At 42.4% G+C, this 21,396-nt stretch overlaps 1 protein-coding gene across 1 annotated transcript; it reads left to right on the forward strand.

The window, feature by feature from the left end:
* The first annotated feature begins 4,540 nt into the window (after nt 1-4,540).
* On the forward strand, nt 4,541-20,498 carry LOC311110011 (hydroperoxide isomerase ALOXE3-like). Its single transcript, XM_084188526.1, has 15 exons — nt 4,541-4,697; nt 4,935-5,079; nt 5,247-5,457; nt 6,045-6,126; nt 6,623-6,745; nt 9,215-9,318; nt 9,448-9,617; nt 9,811-9,954; nt 10,354-10,557; nt 10,821-10,907; nt 17,815-17,984; nt 18,198-18,319; nt 18,760-18,860; nt 19,009-19,179; nt 19,336-20,498. The coding sequence occupies exons 2-15, from the start codon at nt 4,942-4,944 to the stop codon at nt 19,513-19,515; spliced, it is 2,007 nt and encodes a 668-aa protein (XP_084044652.1). The 5' UTR covers nt 4,541-4,697; nt 4,935-4,941; the 3' UTR covers nt 19,516-20,498.
* The last annotated feature ends 898 nt before the right edge of the window (nt 20,499-21,396 follow it).

Here is a 21,396-nt window from a genome sequence, read left to right on the forward strand (position 1 = left end):
AGGATCTCCTTCCAGAGAGACATCAGGGACTGTAACATTCTCTGTTTCACAGAATCATGTCTCTCTCCGGATATTCTGTCCCCATCCATACAGCCAGCTGGGTTCTCAGTACATCGTGCAGACAGGAATAAAGAACGGGAAGAAGAAAGGCGATGGTGTATGTTTTATGATTAACTACTCATGGTGTGATTGTGATAACGTACAGGAACTCAAGTCCTTTTTTTCACCCGACCTACAGTAGAATACCGCACAATCAAATGCCGACCGTATTAACCCCCAAGAGAATTCTCTTCGGTTATAGTCACAGCCGTGTATATTCCCCCTCAAGCCGATACCACAATGGCCCTCAAGGAACTACACTGGACTTTGCGCAAACTGGAAACCACATATCCCGAGGCAACATTTATTGTAGCTGGGGATTTTAACAGAGCAAATTTGAGGAAAACGCTACCGAAGTTCTATCAACACATTGCCTCTAGTACTCGCGCATCAAAAACTCTCAACCATTGTTACTCCCCTTTCCGGGATGGCTACAAGGCCCTCCCCCGCCCTCCCTTCGGCAAATCAGATCACGACTCCATCCTGCTCCTCCCTTCCTATAGGCAGAAACTCAAACAGGAAGTACCTGTGCTAAGGTCTATTCAACGCTGGTCTGACCAATCGGAATCCATGCTTCAAGATTGTTTTGATGACGTGGACTGGGATATGTTCCGGATTGCCTCTGAGAATAACATTGATGTATACACGGACACAGTGACGGAGTTAATCAGGAAGTGTATAGGGGATGTTGTTCCCACTGTGACTATTAAAAACTACCCAAACCAAAAACCGTGGAGAAAAATTAAAATAAATAACGTGGCTAGATGCCAGCATTCGCGCCAAACTGAAAGCGCGAACCACTGCATGTAACCACGGCAAGGTGACTAGGAATATGGTTGAATACAAACAGTGTAGTTATTCCCTCCATAAGACAATCAAACAGGCAAAACGTCAGTACAGATACAAAGTGGAGTCGCAATTCAACGGCTCAGACACGAGACGTATGTGGCAGAGTCTACATACAATCACGGACTACAAAGGGAAAACCAGCCACATCGCGGACACCGACGTCTTGCTCCCAGACAAGCTAAACACCTTCTTCGCCCGCTTTGAGGATAACACAGTGCCACCAACGCAGCCCGCTCCCAAGGACTGTGGGCTCTCGTTCTCCGTGGCCGAAGTGAGTAAGACATTTAACCCTCACAAGGCTGCCGGCCCAGACGGCATCCCTAGCATGTGCAGACCAGCTGGCTGGAGTGTTTACGAACATATTCAATCTCTCCCTATCCCAGTTTGCTGTCCCCACTTGCTTCAAGATGTCCACCATTGTTCCTGTACCCAAGAAAGCAAAGCTAACTGAACTAAATGACTATTGCCCCGTAGTACTCACTTCTGTCATCATGAAGTGCTTTGAGAGGCTAGTTAAGGATCATATCACCTCCACCTTACCTGACACCCTAGACCCACTTCAATTTCCATACCGCCCCAATAGATCCACCGACGATGCAATCGCCATCGCACTGCACACTGCCCTATCCCATCTGGACAAGAGGAATACCTATGTAAAAATGCTGTTCATTGACTATGACCCCGCCCTGTGCAACTGGATCCTGGACTTCCTGACGGGCCGCCACCAGGTGGTGAAGGTAGGAAACAACACCACTACTCTGATCCTCAACACAGGGGCCCCACAAGGGTGCGTGCTCAGCCCCCTCCTGTACTCCCTATTCGCCCATGACTGCGTGGCCACTCACGTCTCCAACTCAATCATCAAGTTTGCAGACGACACAACAGTAGTAGGCCTGATTACCAACAATGATGAGACAGCCTACAGGGAGGAGGTGAGGGCCCTGGTGGAGTGGTGCCAGGAAAATAACCTCTCCCTCAACGTCAACAAAACGAAGGAGCTCATCGTGGACTTCAGGAGACAGCAGAGGGAGTACGCCCCTATCCACATCGACGGGACCGCAGTGGAGAAGGTGAAAAGCTTACACATCACTGACAATCTGAAATGGTCCACTCACACAGATAGTGTGGTGAAGAAGGTGCAACAGCACCTCTTCAACCTCAGGAGGCTGAATAAATTTGGCTCTTAAGACCCTCACAAACTTTTACCGATGCACAATTGAAAGCATCCAGTCGGGCTGTATCACCGCCTGGTACTGCAACTGCACCACCCGCAACCACAGGGCTCTCCAGAGGGTGGTGCGGTCTGCCCAACGTATCACCGGGGGCACACTGTCTGCCCTCCAGGACACCTACAGCACCCGATGTCACAGGAAGGCCAAAAAGATCATCAAGGACATCAACCACCCGAGCCACGGCCTGGCAACATTTTGTTACTCTGAATTCATTGCATTGTTTTTTTGTTCTGTTTTCATTCCAGAGAATTTCCATTTGCATCAGCAAATATAACATTTCCTTTTTCCACTGAACCAGAGAGGTGTGTCAATGAACACTTTTCATTGAATTGGTCAACAAACCATATAAAAGAGCCATGATATCTGAGGTGCTGATTACAGTGGAACTCCGATTTCTCATTGCTGAATTTCTGCATCTAATCGGGGTAAGAAGCTGACATCTTATATGAACTTATATATTTATAAGGTTCTTTATTATTTGTCATGTAATAGATGGATCCCATGGCCTTTCTCATTTTACTTAGCTGTTGAACATAACAATTCACATTGTCAAGAAGGAACCTGCAAGTAAGCATTTCGTTGGACGATGTATACCATGTGTATCCCGTACATACGACTATAAAACTTTAAACTTTATATTGCTATAAGTGTTGACTCTAATTTCAAACTTGTACTTAATATTTGTGGATCTGTGTGTAAAGTATAGTGTAATGACTGTCATACATATGGTTTATAGAAATTTTTTCTTAAACTCTAAGAAAACAATCCCTTTGTATCATTGTGTGACCTTCTTCTGGCACAATAGCTAAAAAAATGATTGGTCATCAGTCTCTCAATTAAATATCGAAATTATTTTATACAACGTGTGGATCTAATCCTGGATGCTGATTTGTTAAAACCGTATTCCAGCCGGTGTCTATTTAACAAGTTATCACCGGCTAAATCTATGATGTTGAAATGCCTATTTACTCTGTTCCATCTGACTGCGCAATCCACTGTCTCATCAGCTCAGCCAGGCAATTTATATACTAGATCTACACTGTAAAAAGCCTCTAGACATTATCTCCCATTTCTTTAAGACTAGCATTTGGTTTTCAACAGTGGAGATTTGCAATAACCTTGCTGTCTGTATCTCTGATATTTGCAACATTGAAATTCAATCTCCAGCTGTCCTATGGTAATGAATGTGTCAGGAGTCGGGACAAGACAGACAGGCTGGCAGCTGTTCTCAGCCAGTCGAAATCATGAATCAGCATCATTTTTATGCATATATACAAAGAAATATCAATAGAAAACACGAAATGCAGCTAGTTTGCTGTCATTCCAGCTTCAATTTGAATTGATTGTGTTAGCTGTGTAGTTGGCTATCTCTTCTGAACAGTGGCCTGGTGAAAGAGCAAATGTTCTATGCCAGGCGAAATGCCACATCATTAGCTGATTGTTATGGATGTATAAAAAATTAATCACTAGGAAACAGCTTAAACAAATGCAAATGCAGCTACTTTGCTGTTATTCTGGCTGAACTGTTTGACGTGACTGTTGGCTAGCTAGCAAGCAATGGATAAGAACGTTGCCAATAAGCAATTTACCTGTCTAACATCATTTACATTTTACATTTTAGTCATTTAGCAGACACTCTTATCCAGAGCGACTTACAGTTAGCATCATCAGCACGCTTGCGCTCAGATGGGAGGGTTGGAAATATTTTAGGCGTGTCCTTAAAAACATGATCCAAAGTGCTAATTTCAGGCAGCGCTGGTAGGGATATTTAAGACCAACTAAAAGCTTGTTTTAGCGGTAACGCAGTTGGTTATGCCATGGATTTGGACAGCGGAAATGCAGCCTATCCAGCCGTGACACACATTGTTCATATGCGTATGCAACAAGATGTACTTTTGGTGCCTGTATACTTCGTATTTAGAAACATAAAATACTAATATTTTTTCCCCATTTCGTTTTATTTGATTAAAAACCAAGCATAGCCTCCCCTCCTCTCAATGAAGGCTGTTTTCTTTTTGTCCTGCCCAATGTAATCAAGTAGGCTAGTCAAGACCATTGATAAAGTGAAAATATGGTGAGTAATGTGTTGTCTTGGATTTGCCCCAAACATAACACTATGTATTCAGGACAAAAAGTTAATTGCTTTGCCACAATTTTTGCAGTATTACTTTAGTGCCTTGTTGCAAACAGGATGCATGTTTTGGAATATTTTTATTATGTACAGGCTTCCTTCTTTTCACTAGGTTAGTATTGTGGAGTAACTACAATGTTGTTGATCCATCCTCAGTTTTCTCCTATCACAGCCCTTGATGAACTGTAACTGTTTTTGTTTTTTTGTTTTTTCACCTTTATTTAACCAGGTAAGCCAGTTGAGAACAGGTTTTAACGTCACCATTGGCCTCCTTCCTCTCTGGCATGGTGAAATCCCTGAGCGGTCTCCTTCCTCTCTGGCAACTGAGTTAGGAAGGACGCCTGCATCTTGGTAGTGACTGGGTGTATTGATACACCATCCAAAGTGTAATTAATAACTTCACCATACTCAAAGGGATATTCAATGTCTGCTTTCTATATTTTTACCTCACTGGTCTTTGTGGTTAAATCTGTGTTTGAAATTCACTGCTTGACTGAGATGAGGTAGTCATCCATAAATCATGTTAAACACTATTATTACACACAGAGTGAGTCCGTGCAACTTATTATGTGACTTGTTAATCAAACTTGTTAATTGTATGTGTACAATTATTTGTCTTATAGAATTATCATGGTGAAGTACACAGTGCAAGTGTGGACTGGAGAAATGCTGCTTGCCGGCACACTGAACAGTGTCTACGTTCAACTGGTCGGCACAAAGGGAGAAAGTAAACGCACATACATCCCTAAAACCGCCTGTCAAGGATCGGTAAGTTCTCAAAAAAGTTGTATTATACCACAATCCATTTGGGTGTTTCGAATGCCAAATTAAAGCTACATTATGGGATTCCAAAAAAAAAAAAAACAGGCTCAACTTAGTCGACGTTTAGAGAACGTTGTGTTTGCTGGGAAAACATTTCACCTATCTCTCTGTAGGTGATTGAGCATGATGTGTCCTGTCCCTCCTCCCTGGGCCATCTGGAGTTTGTGGTGCTGGAAACAGAGCCGTACGCCCTGCTTGCCTACATCAACGATGACTGGTTCTGTTCTAAAGTTGTGGTGACCACACCAGAGGGCAACACGGTCAACTTCCCCTGTAACCACTGGATCTCAGGCTATGAGCGTCTGGTGTTCAGAGAGGCAACTGGTCAGTATGTTGGCATACAGTATAGATCATTGTGTAAGTTTAGTTTTGGGTAGATTTTTTTTGGGGTAGTTTTGGGTGCTGTCATTTGTAGTTTAAATTCTAATTTTATTTGTCACATGAGCCAAATCCAACAGGTGTACACCTTACCGTGAAATACTTACTTTCAAGTCCTTAACCAACAATGCAGAGTAAAAAAAATTAAGTAAATATTTTCTAAATAAATTAGAGTAAGTAACACAATAAAAGAACAATAACGAGGCTATATATAAGGAGTACCGGTACCGAGTCAATGTGCAGGGGTACAGGTTAGTCGAGGTAATTGAGGTACTATGTACATGAAGGGTAAAGTGCATAGATAATAAACAGAGTAGTAGCAGAGTATGTGAGGGAATGTGACTGTATGAATAAATAAGAATAAAAAGGGGGTCAATGCAAATAGTCCGGGTAGCCATAGTTTATTTTGAAATGGGTGTGCAAGGAGCCATATTTATGGAATAATGGTCGATATATACAGTGGATTTCTGAAGATGTTCACCAGTCCATAAAAACATGAAAATGATCCAAATGTCTGGTCTTTTGTATATAAGGTAAGCTGATATTCAATGAGACCTGCCCAGAGGCCATAGAGGAGAGAAAGAAGGAGTTGCAGAGTCGCCGTGATGTGTACCGGTGAGCTTTCTGGAAACATGACTACTTTCTAAAGATCCAGTTGCAACTTTACACAATATCCAAATAAAAACAGAACTCTTAATAAATTGATGTGCAATTGTAATAACAACGGCAGGTGGCCAAGTGGTTAAGAGCGCTGGGCCAGTAACCGAAAGGTTGCCGGTTTGGGTCACCAAGCTGACTAGGTGAAAAATCTGTTGATATGCACTTGAGCAAGACACTTAACCCTAATTGCTCTGGATAAGTGTGTCTGCTTAATGGTAACATTTTTATATAAGCCCCCTCCCTTTTTGTATGGTTTAGGCCTGTGTTCAAATACTATTGGAAATCTTTCAAATACTTTGAGCATTTAGTTTAGCCTGCCTGGAGTAGCAAGGTGGGCAGGGTTTGCACTTAAAAAGAAGAATCAACCCAGGTCTGGTATGGTAGTGTGTTGTTTAATAGTGAATAACAGGCTGTGTATCCCGTCTTGATTTACCATGTCTATTCCGTTCAGGTGGAGTATATATGCCGAGGGTCTGCCCCAGATAATGAAAGTTGACAGCGCTTCTGATCTCCCTGCTGAGGTCCGCTTCTCTTTCACCAAGGACTTGGAGTTCAAGTTCACAGCAGTCAAAGCGTAAGTTAGAGCACTGGTTCTCAACCTTTTTTCGCTTACTGTACCCCAATCAAATTTAGCTCTTTGAGTAGTACACCTGAAGTACCCCCTTCGTGTGAATTTCACCTTTAGGCCTATTTTCTTATTAATTTTCCCAAGTACAGGCCAACAACCCTCAGGGGTACATGGACCCCAGGTTGAAAACCATGAGGCAACACCAGGAAATGTATTCGATCTGTCATAATCTATGCATAATCATGTCCCCAACATACCTGTGAAAATATTTCCTTTTAAGTGAGATGTGATTCTCCTAGACCTGTTCAGGTAATTGCAAGATCATGAGAAGAGGGGAATTTGGCCACCAGGGTTGTGGAGCGTGGAATATGGCAATGATGCCAAGAATGACACCTCAGGCTAGGTTTGCCTAAATTAATTTTGTTTTTATATCTAAAACTGTATATCTAACAAGCCATTCAGCAGACATTTTACATTTATTTATGTTATATACACTGAACAAAAATATAAACACAACATGTAAAGTGTTGGTCCCATGTTTCATGAGTTGAAATAAAAGATCCCAGAAATTTCCATATGAGCAAAAAGCTTATTTCTCTGAAATTGTGTGCACAAATTTGTTTACATCCCTGTTAGTGAGCATTTCTCCTTTGCCAAAATAATCCATCCACCTGACAGGTTTTGCATATCAAGAAGCTGATTAAACAGCATGAACATTACACAGGTGCACCTTGTGCTGGGGACAATAAAAGGCCACTCTAAAATGTGCAGATTTGTCACAAAACACAATGCCACAGATGTCTCAAGTTTTGAGGGAGTGTGCAATTGGCATGCTGACTGCAAGAATGTCCACTAGAGCTGTTGCCAGAGAATTGAATGTTAATTTCTCTACCATAAGTCACCTCCAACGTCGTTTTAGAGAATTTGGCAGTACGTCCAACCGGCTTCACAGCCGCAGACCACGTGTAACCACGCCAGCCCAGGACCTCCACATCCGGCTTCTTCACCTGCGGGATCATCTGAGAACAGCCACCCGGACAGCTGATGAAACTGTGGGTTTGCACATCCAAAGACTTTCTGCACAAACTGTCAGAAACCGTCTCAGGGAATCTCATCTGCGTGCCCGTCCTCACCAGGGTCTTCACCTGACTGCAGTTTGGCGTCATAACCGACTTCAGGGGGCAAATGCTCACCTTTGATGACCACTGGAAAGCTGGAGAAGTGTGCTCTTTGCGGATGAATCCCAGTTTCAACTGTACCGGGTAGATGGCAGACGTTGTGTATGGCATTGTGTGGGCGAGCGGTTTGCTGATGTCAACTTTGTGAACAGTGTGCCCCATGGTGGCGATGGGGTTATGGTATGGGCAGGCATGAGCTACGGACAATGAACACAATTGCATTTTATCGATGACTATTTGAATGCAGAGAGATACGGTGACGAGAGCCTGAAGCCTATTGTCGTGCCATTCATCCTCCACCATCACCTCATGTTTCAGCATGATAATGCACAGCCTCATGTTGCAAGGATCTGTACACAATTCCTGGAAGCTGAAAATGTCCCAGTTCTTCCAAGGCCTGCATACTCACCAGACATGTCACCCATTGAGCATTTTTGGGATGCTCTGGATCGACATGTACGACAGCGTGTTCCAGTTCCTGCCAATATCCAGCAACTTCGCACAGCCATTGAAGAGGAGTGGGACAACATTTCACAGGCAACGAGCAATTGCTTGATCAACTTCGCAAAACCATTGAAGAGGAGCGGGACAACATTCCACAGGCAACGATCAATAGTGTGATCAACTCTATGCGATGGAGATGTGTCACGCTGCTTGAGGCAAATGGTGGTCACACCAGATACTGACTGGTTTTCTGATCCACTCCCCTGCCGTTTTTTTAAAGGTATCTGTGACCAATAGATGCATATCTGTATTCCCAGTCACGTAAAATCCATAGATTAGGGCCTAATTTATTTATTTCAACTGACTGATTTCCTTATATGTACTGTAACTCAGTAAAATCTTTTAAATTGTTGCATTTTGCGTTTATATTTTTGTTCAGTGTATGTTATATATGTTATGTATATGTTATATATTGATTTATTATATAAATATAATACATGAATATATTCCATTTAGCAGACACTTTTAGCCAAAGCCATATTGGTGGTCCCAGCAGGAATCAAACCCACTATCATTGTAGCCATGCTCTACCAACTGAGCCACACAGGACCACACAGGAACGCATTTAACCCAAAGAGCAGACATTTTTACCAAATCAAATTACGATTGACACATATTCAATAGATGTGGCCCGTGCATGAATCAACCACCCAAGATGGAGGATGAAGAGTAAGGGACCCAGCACAGAGTCCTGGGGGACACTCTGGCATTGTTGGCACCATTCTCTGACCAACTGCACCATCTGACGACAACTTTCGCATGTTGAAGTTAATTTCCTTCTCTGTCCCGGCAGATTGATAGACCTGAACCTAGCAGGACTGTCCACCAACAAGGAGCAATGGAAGAGTATGGATGAACTCAGTCACGTCTTTAATAGCCGCAAGACTGATGTCTATGGTAAGATCTGGTCAGTGGTGTCTGTCTTGAATAAGTAATGGATTCAAATGGTTTACTGGAACCATTAGCATCTCATTATTATTTCTACCAAAGTGTCATTTTACACATGCACATTTCTTTCTCTTCTAGACTATGTCGAAAAGAACTGGAAGAAGGACGTGTTTTTCGGGTACCAGCTTCTGAATGGCCTCAACCCCATGATGATCCATCGCTGCTCCAAGCTTCCAGAGAACTTCCCCGTCACAGAAGACATGGTGAAAACTTCCCTCTTCGGAAAAAGCCTTGAGAAGGAAATTCAGGTTTGTCAAAATAGTTGAATGTCTGTTGTCACTCATCGTTCTGTTATTGCTCTAGTGGTTTTTTCCTCGGTAAGTTGTGTGTAGTATGTTACATTGTGCTGTACATTGTGTCAGTAGCCTACACATTTATTTGGTATGGTGTTGACGTTGACGTCATCTGCTTCCTAACTCATTAATGTCCTAACCTAAACAGAAAGGCAACATCTTCCTGGTTGACTACAAGCGCCTGCATGGAGTGACTGCAAACGTGATCAACGGGAAACAGCAGTTCTTGGCTGCGCCGCTCTGCTTGCTTTACATGACCCCAGAAGAGAAGCTCATGCCCATCGCAATCCAGGTACATCTCACATGAGAGCGAAATGTAGAGTTATGAAATCTACATTGAAGAAGCTTAACATAACATTTACCACTGGGGGTGCTCTTGAGCCAAAAGGGGTCCCCTAAATGGAAAGAAATGTTGCCCAGAAATGACCTCATTGACCAAAAAGCAAAAACCATGAGCAAAAGCATAAACTGTTAGCCTAAATCTAAGTATTTTGTGTTTTCATGAGTTAAGAATTTGATTCATGTTATATCATATGCCCTTATGAACCATACAGACAACACTCAAGCCAAAGGTTTAAGTAAACAATTAACAATTCAACTTCTGTATGTCTTTAAATTAATTATAGTGACAAAATACGCATTCTCAATTAATGAAGCAAGCCATGATTGTGTTTCGCATTTCCTTTCACAGCTGAAGCAGAAGCCTGGAGAAGACAACCCCATCTTCCTTCCTACTGACTCTGAGTACGACTGGCTCCTGGCCAAGATCTTTGTGAGGAACGCCGACTTCGCCGAACACGAGCTGAACTTTCACCTGCTGAGGACTCACCTGCTGGCTGAGGTGTTTGCTGTGTCGACACTGCGCAACCTACCAATGGTGCATCCACTCTACAAGGTACATACCTGCTGCTGTGCATGCAGACACTGAGTTTGTTTTCAAGTGTTATAAAACGATATCTGTGTGAGTTATTTTTTTCCAATCAACTGATTATGTTTAACATGATAATTCAAGAGAAACATGAAGAATTTGAAAAAAAATCTATACAAAATGCATGTTTTATTTTTATGATTTAAAGTTGCAGTGGGTTGTAGTACAGTACAATACATAGCATTTTTAGGTGTGAATTTCATGTACGATCGTTCCATCTTTCTCCATAGCTCCTGATCTCTCACTTCCGCTACACTCTGCAGATCAACACTCTGGCTAGAGAGAACCTCATTTCAGAGAATGGGGTGATCACAGAGGTACTACCTATTCCATTCTTATGGTGTTATGTTCTATAATATGCTCATACTTATGGAATGTCACAATGCTAATGGCAATCGACCTTTTGGGGTCACCAACAGGTGGATTGCGAGATACCAGTCGCAGACCACATGAGTAGCTCGCCAAACAATTCTGAAAGAAATGTTTCATGTTTTCCACCGCAAACTGTCATAAAAAATCTCACAATATTAGAAACCATCTAATCAATGCAACATTATCCCACCCCTTGTTAGACACTATTGGCTTAAAAAGCAAAACCTAACACAATATCTGCCAATTAATTTCCAGCAATATTGCTCCCGTCTGTCTGTGTGATGCGTGCGTTTGTCTCACTCAGTCCGTGTGTAGCCAGTTGATGTGATAACCGTATTGTGGGTTGACAGAAATACTTTCCTGAAAACCTTCTCAATTAAATGTTAAATGCAAAGTAGGCTTACCTGGCAGAAGTATATCATGATTAAGTATATCATTTGTATCTATTATTTGTTATTTGCAAACTTTGCCATGAAATGAGCAGCAGCCGTACAGAACCATCACCAGATCGACAAATTAGACGGCACGTTCCTCTCTCGCTAGATGCACAAATAACCTCTAAAAGTCTAAGCCAAAGTCTAAGCCATTGTAGGACACCTTTAGGTATCCCAAAAAATATGTACAAATTATTTGATAAAATGTTTAATTTGGCCTTTACTATAGCTCATAGAAACACATTGATAAATCATAAGGAATAAGGTTTTGAAGTGTCTGTCCTATATCTAGGAGATATAAGAATGCTATATATATAGTACCAGTCAAAAGTTTGGACACACCTACTCATTCAAGGGTTTTTCTTTATTTTTACTATTTTCTACATTGTAGAATAATAGTGAAGACATCACATAAGGAATCATGTAGTAACCAAAAAAGTGTTAACCAAATCAAAATATTTTATATTTGAGATTCTTCAAATAGCCACCCTTTGCCTTCATGACAAATATTTTGATTTGTTTAATACTTTTGTGGTTACTACATGATTCCATGTGTTATTTCATAGTTTTGATGTCTACACTATTATTTTACAAATAGTAAAAATAAAGAAAAACCCTTAAATGAGTAGGTTTGTCTGAACTTTTCACGTAGTGTATATTTTATTTTTTACATATTTAACCCCTTTGTTTTGTTGGCACAAAACTACCTCCATTCGTTTGTATGGTTGATCTTCAGACAAGTCCTGTGACACTTGTGGGGTCGTAGAGCAAAACGTAGTACACCATCGTGTTCGTGAGGGTCTCCCCTTTCCAAAATAGTTTCTAAGCAAAATAAAATGGTGAAAATATGATTTGGGAAAATAAACATGTTTTTTGGGGGATGAAATCACAGATTTTATAGAGTTGTTTATTAACCATTATTTTACCAGGTATATTAACAAAAAACATAGTGCACTAACTCACAAAAATAGGGGGCAGGCAAATGACAGGTCACAGGCAAATGACAGGTCACGGGCAGGCAGAGGTCAGTAATCCAGAACAGAGTCCAAAAGGTACAGAACGGCAGGCAAGCTCAGGGCAGGCAGAATGGTCAAAACCGGGAAAATAGGAACTTGAGAAAGACAGACACAAGGGGAAAACCGCTGGTAGGCTTGACTAAACAAAACGAACTGGCAACAGACAAACCGAGAACACAGGTATAAATACACTGGGGATAATGGGGAAGATGTGCGACACCTGGAGGGGGGTGGAGACAATCACAAAGACAGGTGAAACAGATCAGGGTGTGACAGCACGGCTAACTGATACAATTCATTTTCACTATCATTGCTATATTCTCCCAAAATTCTAGCCAAATTACTTTGGATTTGCTAAATTACCAGCTAACATATTTAAAAACTGTTCGGATGAAACAACAACACTCTAGGTAAATCTAAAATAAGTCCTTCTGAACATTGAATAATCATATAATCTTAACATTGGGGTACCTCTCACATTTGACGAGTCATTCAAGCCAAATCGTAATGAGCTAGTTATCGTTATGAGACGTACACCTAGCAACACATACCTCAGTAGAGGGATTCTATCAACAGGCTGAACTCTGTCAGGTTTGCACTGTTGTGATACATTTATGTGAACCTCTCAGCTGTAAAAAAAAAAAAAAAAAAAAAACCCACGGAGCAGCCCTGGCGTCTGTCATTGATAACCCCATTTGATGTTTAAAACACTGATCGCCGTTAGAAAACACTGCATCCAGCCAAATTAATGCGGATGAATTAGCTGACGCATAACAAAACTCCTGACAGGCCTGATGGAAATAGCAAAATCTTCTGGAAAATATCCTAATATTGGCTAAACAAAATACTCTAGACAAGGGTGGATAATTTTTTTGTCGTTGAAATAGATAATGCCACAATTGCGGTGGAAATGCTTTTATGCTCAAATATTGATCTAATAACTATCATGTTGAAGTAAACTTGAAGACGTTGTTGTGCTGTTGTCCCACCACAATGTGGAAAAGCATGAAGAGTTTATTAGGCTACAGATTAAATAAGTTATGGTGATGAGCTTGATGCGAATTTTCCATAAATATCGAGAGTATTATTTGTATGCTGATGACATGATGATCAGTGCTTGGCTGCCAATAATTATTAGAAAATAAAAATGATCTTATCCATATCTCATCACTTAACCTACCCTCCCCACTTTATCAGCCAACTGTTGTCTAAACAAGAGAGCATGCGCCAAGACGAGGTTGGCTATTTATCGCAACAGTTTTTGTCACATAACCATCGGTAGAGTTGAAAATGCAATGGAAACACATCAACCTTCTGTTTTTTATTCAGTACATGAAAACGTATGCGAAAAGTGCTTTTTATGTACACTAGGTCATCAAGCACAGCTTTGATAGAAATCAAGCCAGTTTGATAGAGACTCCTATCCGTTAAAATGCACATATTTTTTCAGTGAATATTCGAACATTCGCTTGAAAATCTTTCGACAAGTGGATGGAAACCTAGCTATAGACAGACTTGCATTTTGGCTTGGCTGGAATCAATCATTCAGCGTGAGATAAAGATGCTGTTAGATTCCACTGGAGCAGACCGGAAAGATATGTGCACGCCTACCCTAATTACAAGTTTGATTTGATCTGTTATTTGTTAAAATGTGAAATGATGCCTGGCCTTTATAAGAGAATGGTGTTAAGGATTAACAAAAATGTGTGACAAAGGACTAGACTTGAACGTAACAATTAACTAGCTGTCTTGAATGCAGCTCCCTACCAACTCAACAAGCACCAGCTGCTAACCATTGCCAATCAGCCTCAACTACTGTTGGCAACACTTAACTAGTTGCCTTGACCGTAACTCCTCAAACCAGCTCCAGCTGCTACTAACTGCTAATCAGCCTCAACACCTGTTCTCGCTCTCCTTGATCACCACTACCTCCTTACTTAAACCTGACCAAACAGTCATTCATCCTCTCTGTTTTGCGTCGCATGCAAGACGCTGAATGTGATCAGCCTCGATTTATCGTAGTTCTACTTAAGTTAGCGTCCTTACGTCGTTTACTATGGAGATTGATCTCACTGCCTTGGAATTCGAGGTGTTTTCAGACCAAGTTCTAGACTCTCCCTTCTCCATTATCAAGGACACACCACCTCTAACCAGATGGCTGCGGTCCGTTGTCTCGGTGCCCCGCCACCGTTCCACGCCTCAAAAATAACTGGAATGCCGGAGCTAGCCTCCAGGCAGTTCTCCCTGCCCGCTGGAGCTCATCAGCCCCCCTGCCAAGGGCTTTCCATCTCTCTTTGTGTGTCCTCCGGCCCACCAGTTCCTCTCTACGGCCACACTGGCTCATTCTCCACCCCCTGATCTTCAATCCGCCTGCAGTCTCTTCCTCTCTCTGCCGGAAGATACTACAAGGTGCAGACATTAATCGTGCCTCACTCCTTCTTCCACACAGGCCTTACCCCGCATCAACTGCAGCCTCTTGCAGGTGCTCCTGTGCTCCACTGATCCTCACCACTCCAGGGTTTCACTGTCCCAGAATTTGCTTGGCTTTCTCCCATTAGAGACGTCATCTGCTCAGCCCATCCTTCTCGCCGCCAAGAGTTGGACGACTGCAAATCCATCACGGATCTGGCTGTCCGTTTCGGTGGTGCAACCTTTTACGACTACCATCGCCGGTTCTCAAATCAATCGAGGCACTGAATAGGAAGAAAGCTTTTGAAACAGGTAATGGGGATGAGTTGCGAATAGTACAGAAGGAGATTCAAGGGCTGATCAAGAAGGCAAACATGAATACAAACTGGAGCTAGAACGCAAGCTGCAAGCGAATAACATGAAGGATGTCTGGGATGGTATGAAGAAGAGAGCAGGCTACAGCCCCAGGGGACAACTAACAGAGTGATGCGGGAAGGGACAGAGCCACAGAGTTGATGAGTACGATGTCTCAGCAGAGCAACAGCAGATAGGGGAGGTGCTGGACTCTGATCTGGGAACCACTGAGCCCATGAGCATCTCGGAGGAACAAGTGGTGAAGCAGCTGAAGAGGATCAATCTGCAGGGCCTGATAGGGTTAAAGCCAGAGTACTCAAGGTATGCGCTAATCAACTGGCTTTCATACAGCAGTATATTTTCAACCTGTCCCTAATACTATCAGATATTCCTACTAAATGTGAAACATCCTGCATAGTGCCCATCTCAAAGAAAGCGGGAGGGACTGCACTGAAATACTTTAGACCAGTGGCTTTGACATCACAAGTCATAAACCTTTTGAGCGGGTTTTAATACCCTTATTAAGAGTTGAGGTGGCAGCCTATCTGGATCCTTTGCAATTTGCTTCCTCTCCTTCAGAACCCTCCTCCGCCCTGTTCGAGTTGTACCTAACTGTCATAGCTGCTTCTCTCTGGGGGAACGAATGGTCGAAGGGCCATACTCATCCATTCCGACAACCTTCCATGGTACACATCATTAACCTCTATGGGATCGGTGTCCCGTATACGGGACGGTTGAGCTAATGTGATTAGCATGACTGTTGTAAGTAACAGCAAACTTTCCAGGACATAGACATGTCTTATATGGGCAGAAAGCTTAAATTATTCTAATTGCACTGTCCAATTTACAGTAGCTATTACAGTGAAAAAATACCACATTCACCTCTGAAGGTAAATAATGTACTTACATTCAGTAATCTTGCTCTGATTTGTCATCCTGAGGGTCCCAGAGATAAAATGTAGCATAGTTAAAAAAATAAAATAATCCATTTTTTATATTCAAATGTAGGAACTGGGTTCTACAGTTTGAACCCTTGCTGTCTCTGGCTCCACACCCACCCCGCCCGGCCATCTAGATGTGTATAAGCTAATTATCCATGTATGACATTCCTGGGAGTGTGTAAACTTACATTTTGTATTACCATATAATTTTTGTATGTTCTCTTTAGTTATGTATTTGAAAATGTATAAATAGACCAATTCGGAACATTTGCCGACATCCTCTATCCAGACATACCTGGCCAGGATCAACTTATTTCTCAAGTTGCTTACTGGCTCTTCATGTTCCTCCTCTCACCAGCAAGTCTCCATTCTTCTCAAGGGCCTCCAACGCACTGAAGTCCACCACCCCTCTCGCCGCCAGCCCATCACCTTCGACATCCTGTCTGCCTGCATCCAGACGCTGTGGTCTGGTTACATCTCCATCACAGTTTCTTCCACACTAGAATTAATGTTTCTTTTGGGATTCCTGCAATCTTCAGAGTTTACATCTGTTATCTACAGCCCTTGTCATCCTAGCGTGTCAGATTTCACCATCAAACACAGCAAAACCAATCAGTTTGGCAGAACCACACCAGTCTACTTGTTCCAGCTGCCATCTACCATCAGCCCTTATGAACCATTCCCCTTCTTCTTCCTGCAGCTCAGACAATCACAACATGCCTCCATCTGATCCACTATTCATCACTGATTCTGGTTCCATTCCCATCTGAGACAAATGCTATCCTGCTGACCAATTCTCCGGACAATCCTTCCACATCGGAGCCGCTTCCATGGCATCCCGACATGGCATCTAAGACCACACCGTACAAATCCTTGGCCGCTGGTCCTCTCAAGCCTATCATTCCTACATCTGTTCTGACATCAACATCAGGACAGCCCACAACATGCTCATCTCTCAGAACCTGCTTTAACTCTGGCACAGTCCTCCAGTCTATGCCTCATTTCATGAACACCATCTACCTCTCGCACCATATCGTACCCAACCAGCCAAAATAGGATTGGCTCCCCAGCTGAGCCTGGTTCCTCAAGGTTTTCTTCCTTGCCACCGTCGCTTCTGCTTGCTCTCTATATCGCCAACCATTTAGCACCTGCATTCCAGAACAGCTCCCTTCCTCTCCAGGGTCCGACTAACTTGGAGTTCTCTTATTTGGGATTGCCTTCACCACAGCAGCCGATCTACCATGGCCTGAAGGTGAAGTCTACCTGAAACTCTAAGCCAAACCCTACAGAGTCAACCCCTCCGGATCCTTCATCTGCAGCCCTTAGCTTCATCCGTTCCATTCTCATTTCCTCAAATATTCTTAACCCATTTCCATGTATGGTCCTCAAACTTGTGAAATTGAAGTTTTACCGTAGTTTTGAGTATCTGATTGGCTGACTAGATTGGTACTACTCACACTGACATTAAGGCAGAATTTTTCTAACATGTCAAACTATCGGGATGCCGTAGAGGGCCCGGGAGCCCGTATAAATCTAAATTATGGGGACGTGGGGCTGCGATGTAATGTTCGCCCGAGTTTACTTTATCTGCGATTTCAGAAATGCTTGTCGAGAGCCCGCAGGCAGAGCAAATAATGTTGTGCCTATCGGCCCTAAACTTTAAAATAAAGTGAACTATCCCTTTAACCCATCTTGAAGAATGCCAGTGTTGGAGGTGCAGGGATGATGGAGTTCCTGAAGAAAGCGATGGCCTCTTTGACCTACAGCTCCCTCTGTATGCCGGAGGACATCACTGCACGCGGTCTGGAGTCAATCCCAAACTACTTCTACAGGGAGGATGGACTCCGGCTGTGGGACATCGTCCACAGGTAATGTTTGTACAGGCCTATAGATTTCCGTGGTGCAAAAAAGCCCAGATCTGCGCAAAGATATTCCGTAAACCTCATAATTTGGCAGCATGATTTGATTTGTGCATTAAGGATTATAAATCCATGCAACTACATTTTTGTATTGCTCAGTACTACTTTGCTATGTTGTCATAATGTTTTGGCTAATGCCTGTTGTCCTGTGGTTTTGTATAGGTTTGTTCAGAGAGTGATTGGTCACTACTACACCTGTGACGCAGACGTCCAGAAGGACTGTGAACTGCAGGACTGGATCAAGGATATCTTCTTCCATGGGTTCCTGGCCAAAACCAGCACAGGTTACACTTTAATCATTTAAAAAACACTATGCGTCACAAATGGCAACTTATTTCCTATTTAATGCACTACTTTTGACCAGCTCTCTGGTCAAAAGTTGTGCACTATATAGGGAAAAGGGGGCGACTACACTTTTTTAAATTCATGATACTGTCGCATCGCTGCAACTCAAAACTATAATATTAAATCACAACGCTTCTCTACAGATCTGGTTAGTTGACTCAATTATTTCTGATAATCGTATCTATCCCCTTATGTTTCTAATTCATATATTCTGGATCATTTGCAAAATGAAACCAGCACAGGTTACACTTCTTTTTTTAAAGACACAATCTCCATCACAAATGTCAACCTATTCCCTATTTAGAGCATTACTTATGACCAGTGCAAAATGTCAATTCGGTGTCTGATCATTGTGTTTTACTGTATCTTCCCTGTGCAGGAATCCCTCAGTCTTTCAGTTCGGTGACAGAGCTGGTCAAGTTTAACACCATGGTGATCTTCACAGTGTCTGTCCAACATGCTGCAGTCAACAATGGACAGGTAATGAACTTCGAAAACATTTAAAAGAAAGCTGTATGCTGTATCCTCCGCTGTTAATCAAAATGTGATTTTAGTTTTACAAAGTGTTTCTGATCTATTATATTGGAAAAGCAAAGTGGTTTGATCTATTTTGCCATTGTCATTCCAGTTTGATTTTGGCGGCTGGATGCCCAACTTCCCCATCTCCCTGCAACAACCACCTCCCAGCACTAAAGGGCAGTCTACTGAGAGCACCATGCTGAAGACCTTCCCTGACATCAATACCACCGTCCATGGTATGGCCACGGTGTACCTTCTGAGCAAGCAGTCCACTGACTTTGTGAGTATATGAGAGAAACTGTATTGAGTAAAATCCTATGACATTGAAACATTTCATGACAATCCCAATCAAATTGTTTCCTTAGTCATAATTAGTATATCAGTGGTTCACGAAACAACAGTTTCCATGTTATTTCATCAACTCTTGCCTACTTAGGTCGCTTTTGGAAATGGCTATCAGGATCACTTCAGCAAGAAGACCCCTCTGAAACTGATTCAAGAAACTCAAGATGTGCTGAAGAGATACAACTTTGAAATCCAAGGCAGGAATGTCTCTTTGCCCTTGCCATACACCCACCTGAATCCCAACAATGTGGAGAACAGTGTGGCCCTGTAATGAGTCAGGGTCATCTTTATTAGGCACCAAATGGAAGAAAACTCACTGATACATTTACATTTACATTTTAGTCATTTAGCAGACGCTCTTATCCAGAGCGACTTACAGGAGCAATTAGGGTTAAGTGCCTTGCTTAAGGGCACATCGACAGATTTTTCACCTAGTCGGCTCGGGGATTAGAACCAGCGACCTTTCGGTTACTGGCACAACGCTCTTACCCACTAAGCTACCTGCCGCCCCTGATACAGGGAGACTACCTTGTTTTCCGTTGAAACACGTTTTAAAACATTTATCTTATAGTGTGCCCTAATCATTACGACCTAGGAAGTTTACTCTATTGCGGTTCAGTCCATTTTTTTCTTTTTAATAGCACCATAGCCACATAACCAGAACTGGCCTTGAAGCCAAGATGAGAAGTTCACGTTTTTCTACTTCTGTTTTGTTGTGTATGCCACTATCTGATCCCTTTTATTTAAGTCTTTAGTTTGGTTCTTCACCCTTGTATAACTGAATGTTTGTGCCTTAGGTCCCTTCCTGTTAATGGCAGACCTAACCTTTCATGTAAAACAGTAAGCTACTGTAGCTGCTTCCCCTGGCCTCAGTATGTGGCCTTTCATTTTCCAGCTAAACCAGCAGGAGGTCTGGTATATGGCCCCCCTAGAGACAGGTGACCTTAAGGATAACTTCTTTCAGCTGCCTGCCTCCCTCTAAAAGGGGAGTGTTGAGAATACTTTTCCAAATGGCCAACACCTACAGACGTCACTTCCCATAGTGCCTTGCTGCTGAGAGCAAGCTGCAAGTGATGTTCCTGATTTATTAGTAGTGTAGCTTTAAATTGAACCCACTCAATAAAGGTGTGGGAGACTACTGTCCATACAGCCAAGATAGAGATTATAATTTTGTACCTCTGCTTTGTAACTCTTTATTTGCTGGCTGATTTAAGAGCTTTTTGAGTTCATGCAATAAAGTCTTAGTTAATCTTCATCCTTGTCTCTTTCAGTGTTCATGGTCCATGTGACCCAAGCCATTGTTTTGTTCAACTGGTTGACCCTTACATACCAGAGCCTTATACTGAGTAGCACACAAGGATATAAAGGTACAGATGGTGAAACGTGTGTGTATATATCCACCAGACTATAGTGCTTATATAAACTGGGTGGTTCGAGCCCTGAATGCTGATTGGCTGACAGGCGTGGTATATCAGACTGTATAACACAGGTATGACTAAACAATTATTTTTACTACTCTAATTACGTTGGTAACCTGTTTATAATAACAATAAGGTACCTCTGGGGTTTGTGATATATGGCCAATATACCACTGCTAAGGGCTGTGTCCAGGCACTCAGTGTTGTGTCGTGCTTAAGAACAGCCCTTAGCCGTATACCACACTCCCTCGGGCCTTATTGCTTAAATAACTTTCAGTAGTCGTTCTTCATGTTAAACTATGATTCAGCTATGGAAATAACCTTTAATGGATTATCCTCCCATGAACAGTGTTATGGCTTAGGATATTGAATAGGGGACCATTCTTTAACCAACCTTTACTAGGCAATACTTAATTCTCAACTTTGAAGGTGCCAGTGTCTTCTAAACTTCCGTGGTCAAGACCGGTGGGTGACGAAGGCAGAAATAGAGACGGTCCACCTCAAAATGTTGCATGTCATGACTCAGAAATCAAGCGTCGCTTTGAATGACACCCACCTGTCTCGATCAACGAGAGGAGATCGGACCTCAAAAAGATGCTGGCATATACACTGAACAGAAATATAAACGCAACATTTAACGTGTTAGTCCCATGTTTCATGAGCTGAAAAAAAAAGATCCTAGAAAAGATCCATATGAACAAAAAGCTTTCTCTCAAATTTTGTGCACACATTTG

The sequence above is a fragment of the Coregonus lavaretus genome (assembly GCF_964263955.1).
Source record: "Coregonus lavaretus genome assembly, contig: SUPER_35_unloc_1, whole genome shotgun sequence".
Classification (NCBI taxonomy): Eukaryota; Metazoa; Chordata; class Actinopteri; order Salmoniformes; family Salmonidae; genus Coregonus; species Coregonus lavaretus.